This window comes from Paroedura picta, chromosome 3 (genome assembly GCF_049243985.1).
Source record: "Paroedura picta isolate Pp20150507F chromosome 3, Ppicta_v3.0, whole genome shotgun sequence".
Taxonomy (NCBI): Eukaryota; Metazoa; Chordata; class Lepidosauria; order Squamata; family Gekkonidae; genus Paroedura; species Paroedura picta.
Genome location: NC_135371.1, coordinates 166,109,107 through 166,119,248, shown reverse-complemented (window position 1 = coordinate 166,119,248; position 10,142 = coordinate 166,109,107). Strand labels below are relative to the sequence as shown.

General features: G+C 52.9%; 1 protein-coding gene across 2 annotated transcripts in view; it reads left to right on the top strand.

The window, feature by feature from the left end:
- Positions 1–596: 596 nt before the first annotated feature.
- The window catches only part of PPP1R1A (protein phosphatase 1 regulatory inhibitor subunit 1A), an 83,488-nt gene continuing 73,942 nt past the window's right edge, over positions 597–10,142 (top strand). Inside the window, exon 1 of one of the 2 annotated variants that reach the window (XM_077329273.1) lies at positions 597–782. In XM_077329273.1, coding sequence (XP_077185388.1) covers positions 702–782 — 81 coding nt within the window. In that variant the 5' untranslated portion in view covers positions 597–701. The remainder of the gene's footprint in view (positions 783–10,142) is intronic. The other variant, XM_077329272.1, reaches the window with a different exon arrangement.

Sequence of the window (10,142 nt, the reverse complement as noted above, 5' to 3'; positions counted from 1 at the left end):
TACATTGGCAGACCCTGAAAGACCCCCGGTTCTAACCTCCACAGCACCCGCAAGGTAATCCCCCTCCCAGAGGGATTTCGTTGGGCCAGCCCCTCTCTCAGCACGGCCTGGCTGTTAAGCGTGTTGCACCAGCATCTGAGAGATCTGGGTTCGAATTCCCTCCTCTGCCGCAGCAGCCCCCTAGGATGTCCTCGGGCCAGCCACGCCCACCTCGGAGGGCTGTTGTGCGGATGACCCGGAGAAGAAGCGAAGGATGTTCTCTGTTCTGCGTCTCCCTCGGGGGATACAAATAGAGCCAAATCGACCCCCACGGGACTGCAAAGGGGGAAGAGCCGGCAAGAGGGCAGCAGAGGAGCGAACATCCTACAGATCGCCCGTTGCCAAGCGGCCCGGGAGAATCCAGGCGAGTGGATGGGTGGGCGGTGTGGGTGCCCTCCAGGGACGCGGGCCCCGTCTCCCCAATTGCGCTCGCTCTTGCAGCCACTCTGTATGTGTGTGTGTGAGTGTGTGGGTAGAGGTGGGAGGAAAGGCGAGGCAGCCAATCGCGGCGCCGCTGGCCGGCAGGAGGCGGAGCGGGGGCTGACGGCTTGGCAGCGAGAGCGGCGCGGCGCGCACAGTCCGGACGGAGCAACCTGCGCGGAGGTAGCAAGGCGCCCGAGGTCGTCCGCCTTGCCCGCTTCCCTCCCTCCTTCCGAGCCGGCATGGAGCCCAACAGCCCCCGCAAGATCCAGTTCACGGTGCCGCTGCTGGAGCCTCATCTGGACCCGGAGGCGGCGGAGCAGGTGGGGTGGGGGGCGTCCGCGGGCGCTTGGTTGGGGGGGGGGGGTCGTGCCCAGTTTGTGCGCCGCCGCTCCCGAGACGCGATCTCGCCCTCCCTCTAGCCGCTCGACGAGGCTCGCCTACAAGGTCGCTGCCCGTCCGGATCGGCGGGAGAAGGGCCTCTGAGCATGTGCAGAATGCCGGCCGCTTCGAGGGCTCCGTTCCCGTCGTTGCCTCTGGGTTTAGGAAGAGCGCGGCCGCCTCCGCCCCCTTGCGCCGCCCGCCCGCCCTTGGGTGGGGGAAGCCGAGGAGATCCAGGTGGCTCGACCCTCCTGGGATCCCAGCGCCCTCGAGGATGGGAGATCCCAAGGAAAGCCTCTGTCTTGCGCGCCTTCTCCAAAAAAAGGGTCGTATTGTCCTGCAACCCAGGGGTAGTCAACTTGTGGTCCTCCAGATGTTCATGGACTACAATGCCCATGAGCCCCTGCCAGCTGGCAGGGGCTCATGGGAATTGTAGTCCATGAACATCTGGAGGACCACAGGTTGACCACCCCTGCTGCAAAGTGGAGGGGGGCGGCGGAATTCGCATGCATGTACCTAGTGCGCTTTGGGGAGGGGGTCCAGCGTTGTGATCTGTGGATCCAGTGGGAGGGATGTCGTTTTGGAAACTGGGAGGTCAGCTTGACCTGTGGGAAGATTCCAGTGCAGGTGTTTATTGTGTGTGTGGGGGGGGGGGGTTGGTGGCCAGATGTTGGGTGCTGGGAGTGACTGCTTCAGCCAGGGAGGGCTTCATTCAGCTTGGTTTCAAAGGCCAGCATTGAATGGTGCCGGGGAGAGGCAGGGGAAGTTATTTTTAGGAATCTGCCCTGCATTGAAGTGTTCCAGAAGGGAAAGAGGTCAGTTGATTAATTTCTGTCCTGTCGGGGAAATGGGACATGTTCTCGGTTGGACTGGAACGGTGCCGGATTTGGAGCGCGTGGTGGGGATTCAACAGAGACCAGGTGTGGAAGAGGTTTTGGGCTGGAGTTGCCCACTAGGACTCCTGCATCCCCGCCCCTAGTCCCGCTGCAACTCCTGCATCCCCGCCCCTTTTGACTATTTAAAGATGCAGAGACTGTTCACTCTTTTGTCCTGAGCCTCAAAAGGGCAACTTTTCTGCTGTCTCCTGCTCTGGTGCCTTTAACAGTGGCTTGGTCCACAGGCATCAGTGAGTGGCCAGGCTTAGATCTGTAGATTAAATGACTGTTAAGGGCACAGGAGCAAGATAAACACTCTCCTCTCCCTCATCAATTGGCAAATTATCAGTAGAAACTTCTTGTGGCATAAGAGATGGTAGAATCTGGGTTGTAAGGCCCTGCCACAGATCTATTGTATCAACAGGCTGTATTGGTGAGTGCCCCCCTAGGCCAGGCGTGACCAAATTGTGGCTCTCCAGATGTTCACGGACTACAGTTACCAGGAGTCCCTGCTCTGGACATCTGGAGAGCTACAGTTTGGCCACTCCTCCCCTAGACCCTGAGAGACCCAGGTTTGGATCCTTACTGTGTGCAGGGGTGGGCAAACCGTGTCTCTCCAGGTGATAATGGACTACAGTTACCATAAGCCCCTGCTGGCACCATGCTGACAGGGGCTCATGGTAATTGTAGTCCATGGACATCTGGACAGCCATAGTTTGGACACTACTGATACCCCCCTGGGCCTGATCCACCTCTCAGGGTTGTCGTGATGGTAAAAATGGAGACGGGGACAGTGTTTTAAGCCACTTTGGGAAACGAAATAAGCTGTTTTGGAGCGGCAAGACTTTTATTATGTATCCTTTCTGCAGTCCTGTCGGATGCTGGTTCAGCTCCTTAAAACTGGCTATTGTTTACATCAAATTGTCTACAGGCTAAATGGTGTTAACCATTGGAAGGACTGTATATTATGGGTATTTGGTCAGAAGGAAACGGGTGCTTGCCATTGTCTTGAGCAGGGGTAGTCAAACTGCGGCCCTCCAGATGTCCATGGACTACAATTCCCAGGAGCCCCCTGCCAGCATTCGGGCCTAACCTGGGCATCCCAGGCTAGTCCAATTTTGTCAAATCTTGAAACCTCAGCAGGGTCGGCACTGCTTAGTCCTTGAAGGGGAGACCCCCCCCCCCCAGGAAATCCAAGGTCGTGGCTGAAAGGCAGGCAAGCAAGCCACTGCCGCCTCGAAAATCCTCTGGGGTCGCTAGGACTCAGCTGCAACTTGACAGCTAAACTTGACTGCAACTTGACAGCTAAAAGGAGAAAAAAAAAGGAGCAGAGAATGCTTAATATTCTTTTTTAACCTCCCAGGGAGATGCCAGACGGGCACAAGGGCAGCCAGCTTGACAAAAGGGAAACTCCCAGCCCAGCCTGCGGGGGCTCTTCGTGGCACTTTGATCTGCCCAAACTGGCAGGCGATGCTTTGGGTAGGATGGGGGAGAGCGGTCCCTGCCCATGGTGACCTTCTTAAAGGCTGGTTGGAATGTCAGCCCCCTGAGCTGGATATCCCCAAGTCGCTTGAGCTTTACCACGGGGACCTCCCTCTTGGGATCTTAGGAGCAGGAAGGGAGAGGCGAGGGAGGTGGGGGGAGGGAACGGTGAAAGAGGCTGCGAGTTTCAACTGCTCAGGGGGAGGATGTCCTTGTGTGCGGAGGGGAACTCGGGCGGTGTGCAGATAATCTATAGGGTTTGTACGGAAAATAATATTTGGACCTCCCCTCCGCTCTCCCCGGCTTTGCTGCTTTGAAACACAACAGCTCTGTTGTCTGCCTATTCTTGTCCTGTCCTAGATTCAGGGTGGCCAACTGGCCAGGGCTCCTGTGTTTCTGCCAGCGGCTTGATCACAGCTGGGCGAGGAAGCTTCCTCCCAGCAGTGTGAAAAGCATGCTGATTTCTGCAAAATGGGCTGTTCTTTTGGGGGACGAGAGCAGCCCAGGAAGGTCTTTTCCTCCTGGTCAGTTGGCAACTCACTCTTGGCTCAGAAAGCCCCTTGGCTGGGTCTCTTCCGCAGGGCAGAAGGGTTCAGGTTCAATCCTTGGCAGCTCTAGTCCAAAGGATCAGGCGGTTCAGGCGACGTGAAAGACCCCAGGGAGCTGCTGCCGGCCCGGGTAGGCAATACTGAACCCGTTGGTTGAATTCAGTTGAAGGCAGCTTCATGGGTTTGTGTGTGTGTGTGTGTGTGTAGCTCCCTGCTTGTGTTAAATGGTCAGGATTCCTTGTTGCTGTGCATAGCCACTGGTTTGGGAGGAAGTGCAAGGAAGTGTGCGCTAAGGGAGGGGCGGGACTGATGTAGTTTGTGGGAGAAATTGGGAAGGGGGGGGGTCTGTGTTGGAGAGAGCGCAGCCAGATCAGTAGATAAGCACAGTCTGACATCCATCAGGTCCTCTTCCTCCCTCCCTCTCCACCTTCCTACGCATCCTGAAATCTGGACATAAAATTGGCAACAGAATTACTCTGACACTCAAGAGGGTTTTGGGCCAAGAATTCTTTACGTTACTGTCGAATGTTTTTAGAGTGATTTTGTGCATGAATTTTATTGATGTCGGTTGCCCCGAGCCTAACCTAGGGAGGGGCCCCCTAAAATCTAATAGATAGATGGATCGATAACCCTTTCTCAGTGTTTCTAAGAAACCCTTGAAACATCCATCAGGCTTCGAGAAACCCCACAAGTGGCACACCCCTTTATGGGTGGATGGGGGCCTGGACCAGCATCCTTCAAAGGAGGTTTGTGTGTGGAAAAGTTGCCTCAGTTGCAGTTTGGATGAGAGACACTGTGGTGCAGCACTTAGAGCCGGGATTCTCAACCAGGGTGCCGGCCCAACTCTACATAGAATCATAGAATCCTAGAGTTGGAAGAGACCTCCTGGGTCATCTAGCCCAACCCCCTGCACTATGCAGGACACTAACAACCCTCTCGCTCATCCACTGTCACCTGCCACCCCCTTGAGCCTTCACAGAATCAGCCTCTCCGTCAGATGGCTCTCCAGCCTCTGTTTAAAAATTCCCAAAGATGGAGACTTTCAGGAACTTCTTCCTGATGTTTAGACAGAATTTCTTTTTGCATAAATTTCATCCGATTGGTTGTGGTCCGTCCCTCCGGGGCAAGAGAGAACAACTCTGCTCCATCCTCTACATGGCACTCTTTTAAATAGTTGAAGATGGTTATCATATCCCCTCTCAGTTGTCTCCTCTCCAGGCTAAACAAACCAAGCTCCCCCAACCTTTCTTCATACGTCTTGGTCTCCAAACCCCTAACCATCTTTGTGGCCCTCCTCTGGACACGCTCCAGTTTGTCTACATCCTGCATTTGGTGGAGGCCGGGCTATAAAGATCACCTAGGACTGCCCCCTACCCCAGAACACCCCAGATAGCTCAAATTCAGGAAGGGGAAAATGCCACCTGGTGTCCTGCAGTAGTTTTTACCTAATTGAATTTGATTGGCATTGTACGACTGGTTTTAAACTGTTGCCCCTTGCTATGAAACGGCTGTGCCGTGAGGGGCAATTGTATACATTTAATCAGTCAATCAATTAATTTCCTTAAACCTGCTAGGTTAGGACCCAGCTTCCGGGCAGTACCCCTTCCCTCGTTCCTTAGGTGCCACCTGTGACAACGTCACCCCAGCTGCACGGGAAACGTAAAAGTGACAAGCCGAGCCGAGATGCCCTTTCCTTCCAAACGAAATCCGAGTATCGTTGCTAAGCAAAATACCTTCCATCCCTGTCCTGAATTGCCCCTTCCTTTTGCTGGAATGGAGAAGAAAACACCAAGGTGCAGGGAGAGACTTCTTGAGAAAGGAACATTGTAGGCCCATGTATACCTATCATAAGATGTTGGGGGAGCATGAAACTCATAAACAGGGTTGCCAATAATCTGGGAGCAAGGCAGCTTTTGGGGGGGATATGAGCCTTCATTGCACGGCCGCCAGAAAAAAAGGAGAGAAGAGGCACCAAGAGGTTCCCTGTTCACCTCGCCTTTCTGCTCGTCTCCTGGCTTGGGCCCCCGGGGGCAGTGTTGACAAGTGGTGAGCGCTTGTTCTGTTCCGCCTTGTCGCTTCCCACGAAGGTGTCAAAGAGAATGATGCAGAATCTAGCAAACGGGTGACCCTTAGCATAAAGGCAGGTCACATTGCTTTGAAAGCCTTGTCTTCAATCAATTGAATCAGGCAAAGTCAGAGGATGATGTCCCTTCGCAGAGTGCCACACAAACATTTGCCGTTGCAGGTATCGGTGGAGAATGAAGAATGAACTAGGAAACAAACAGAAGCCTGCTGTTCATATAATGAAGTCCTGTCTATATAATGAAGTCCTCCCCAAGCCAATAAAATAAATATTTGTTTGAAGTGGAAATACTGTGCGTATAAACACACATTAGGATCATCCTCTTCAGTGGGAAAATCTGCCAACTCTTCTGGTTGGAAGACATCCCTGTCATTTTGATTATCTGCTAGGTCACCTTCTCCCTTCACTGCCCCCTCACTTCCTTTCGCTCTCCTTGTGCAAGTGAGAATGCTAAATGCAGCATATTCAATCACTAGTCCAGGTGCCACTGCTGTAAGCGCATTTTGCTTAAAATAACAAGGCCTTCTGGGGGAAAACGGTTCATAGTTCATTATATGATATTCGGTTTTGTATTCCTGACTGATCTGGATTGGAATAAGGTGGCTTGCTGGATCAAGGTGACTTTGCTTTTTATCTATGTCAGGGGTAATCAAACTGCGGCCCTCCAGATGTCCATGGACTACAATTCCCATGAGCCCCTGCCATGCTGGCAGGGGCTCATGGGAATTGTAGTCCATGGACATCTGGAGGGCCGCAGTTTGACCACTCATGATCTATGTGGTCTGGCCTCCTTTCTCCTCTCCCCCCCCCCCTTTGCCATGTTTGTTGCTCCCAAGGTGACCTTCAGGGAAGCATTATTGCTTGTCCACCTGGCTCACCAAAATGTTTCATCCCTGACTCATGCTCCATGCCCATTCATCCCAAAAGCATTATGGTGGGAAGTTGACTGACTTTGGCCCCAAATGTCGCTCTCAGTAAGTGTTGATGAGGATTTGGTGTTTTGGACTTGATGATTTCCAGAGAACATTTGCTGGTGGCTGGAAGCATAGAGAAGGTAATCTTGTAACCCCCCCCCCCCGCTTTATTGCCTGAAGAAGTATCAAAGCAGGTTATAATTAGGGGGTTGGACTAGATGACCCATGAGGTCCCTTCCAGCTCTACTATTCTATTATTCTTATAATGCCGTCCGTTCTTTGCCCCACAATAGATACCCTCTGAGGAAGGCAGGGGCTGAGAGAGTTCCGAGAGAACTGTGATAGGCCCAAGTGATGTGTCAAAGCAGCTTACAATTGCCTTCCCTTCCTCTCTCCCCCACAGGCACCCTGAGTGCTTGGCAGGGCTGAGAGAGTCCTGAGAGAACTGTGACTAGCCCAAGCTCACCCAGCAGATCTCATGGGTCTTGAAATGATTTACACTTGCCTTCCCTTCCTCTCTCTCCACAATAGGCACTCTGAGAGGGAAGTGGGGCTGAGAGAGCTCTGAGAGAAATGTGACTGGCTGAAGGACATCCAACTGGCTGTGTGTGGAGCAGAGAGCAATGGGGGAACGCTGCAGCTAGTTCCTTCGAATCCACAAGTATTTTATGGGCCTTCCCGAGTAGAAAAAACACTGCCGACAGCCGAGCAGATTCACTTCCTTTCATTACAGTCCACCCGAGGGCCCCAGGGCTTGGCATGAGTAACAGGCTCTTCTTTTCCCCGTTAAAAATTGTGGAGATTCAGTATGGGATTTGCCGCTGAAGCAGAGCGAGTAAAAGGCTAAAGGATGAGAACGTCCCCGAGGACGTTCAGAATCTCATTTTGAAAATCAGAAAAGTCGAGGAAACTATTATGGGATGAGCAGAAGAAAGACTGGCCCCGATGTTCGGCATCAGACGTATTTCATGAGGATTGTGGGATTTCAGGGTAGAGCATCTGCTCAGCATGCGGGAGGTTCCCAGGTTAGATCCGCGATGTTGAGTCTGTGGATGCAAAGAGGCCTTAAGTTTGGGAGTTGAGACTGGGATCTTGGACCCTTGGGATTCGCTGGTCCTGGGTTTTTAGCCAATCACTGCACAGACTTCGTGGACCAGTCATTGTCCTCCGATAACAGCATGCCTTAGCAGGAGATTCAGGAATGTGCATGAGTTCAGCATTTCCGGTTACTGATGTCCAGTGTTTTCTTGTTCTGATAAAGTGACTGGTTGTTTGGAGCAGCATGTCTGCGACTTGCTGAACTCATGGATTTAATCCCTGGCATCTCTAGTTAAAAGGACTAGGCAGGAGATGATGGGGAAGACCTCAAGCTGAGATTTTGGGGAGCTGCAGGCCACCTGATTGGGCAGTACTACCCTTAATGGACCGATGTTCTGATTATTTATAAGGCGGATTCATATGTGGTATGCGCAAAGAATAAAATAGAATCATCCCATAAGCCTGTTTGCAAATTACCATGAATGCGCGGGGGAAAGTTTGAGTCCATGAGCTTTTAGCATCTGATGAAGTTTGTGTGCACGCAAACGCTCATACCTCAAATAAAATGTTCAGGTCTTCAAGGTGTCCCCGAACCCCAACTTTATTCTGCTACTTCAGATCAATGTGACTGCACACTGGCATCTCTTTGAGTGAAGACTTGGGAAACCCATGCACAGATGACCCTTGATTGTTCTTTATACATGTGTTGAATCAGAGAGTTGGAAGGGACCTCCTGGGTCATCAACCTCCTGCACTATGCAGGACACTCACATCCCAATCGCTCATCCGCTGTCACCTGCCACCCCCTTGAGCCTTCACAGAATCAGCCTCTCCGTCAGATGGCTCTCCACCCTCTGTTTAAAAATCTCCAAAGATGGAGAACCCACCACCTCCCGAAGAAGCCTGTTCCACTGAGAACCTGTTCTAACTGCCAGGAACTTCTGGATGTTTAGACGGAATTTAGAATCATAGAATCATAGAGTTAGAAGGGACCTCCTGGGTCATCTAGTCCAACCCCCTGCACTGTGCAGGACACTCACAACCCTATCGCTCATCCGCTGTAACCTGCCACCCCCTTGAGCCTTCACAGAATCAGCCTCTCCGTCAGATGGATATCTAGCCTCTGTTTAAAAATCTCCAAAGATGGAGAACCCACCACCTCCCGAGGAAGCCTGTTCCACTGAGGAACCGCTCTAACTGTCAGGAACTTCTTCCGGATGTTTAGACGGAGCTTCTTTTGCATTAATTTCATCCCATTGGATCCCATTGAGTCATCCCCCATGCACAGATGACCATGCGCTGAGTCATTCTCATGTGACTTCCAACACATGTGCAGCTGAATGTATGATTTAAGCCAGTGGTCCCCAACCTTTTTTTGGCTGGGGACCGGCGGGGCAATTGCCCCGCCCGCACATCACGCGCGCACGGCACTTTCACGCATGCGCGCCTGGAGCCACTGGCTGGCCTCCTGCGGAGAAGGCCCCTTCCCGGCACCCTTCCTGCCCGGGCCCGTCGCGAACAGCTTGCCCAGCAGCCCCAACATGGCCGGGCCGCACCGGGAGCCGAGCGCGGAGCAGTGGCGGGGCGGAGGACGAAGGAGCCCGGAGGCAGGCAAGGCAGCGGCCCCCTCGGGCTGGGCTCCCGGCAAAGGCCCCGTCCCTCCGGCGACCCCTCCCGGACACCCTGATTCCCTCTCCCCGCCCTCCCACAGTAAGAAGCTTCCCGAGCCGCAAGCTTGCGGCCCGGGAAGTTTTTTACTGCGGGGGGGGGGCGGGGAGAGGAAAGCGCGGCCCGGCACCAGGCCGCGGACCGCAGGTTGGGGACCACTGATTTAAGCCACAAGTTGATCCAGGGACTGGTCCCTAGTTTCATATGGAAAGTGAGCACATGTTGGCTGTTTCTTATAAACCTGGGTGTGGGGACACATGCTGCCGATAGGTGAATTTGCAATGACGTATGAATCAAACTTCTGTTTTCGTGGGAAGAAGGGAGAGAGGGTATTGCCCTGCCGGTCTCTCTTGCCGTCAGTCTGGATGAGAGGTCTGTGGTTGGCCTTATCACTTGCTTAGCAATAAAAAAAAGAGAGAGAGCAAGAATCCAGTAGCATTGTAAAGACTAATCAATTTTTTGATAGTGGATGAGCTTTCGTGAAGCATCTGAAGAAGCAACTTGTGCCTCATGAAAGCTCGCACACAGCCCCAAATTTTGTTGGTCTTCATGGTGCTCCTGGAATCGGGCTCTTTTCTACCGCTCCAGACAGACAAAGTCGGCTGCCCATCTTGATTTATCGCTTGATTGTTTATCTTGTTGGTCATGCAACGTATTGGATTCCTGCCCTGGTTTTGATGGAGAGCCCAGATGG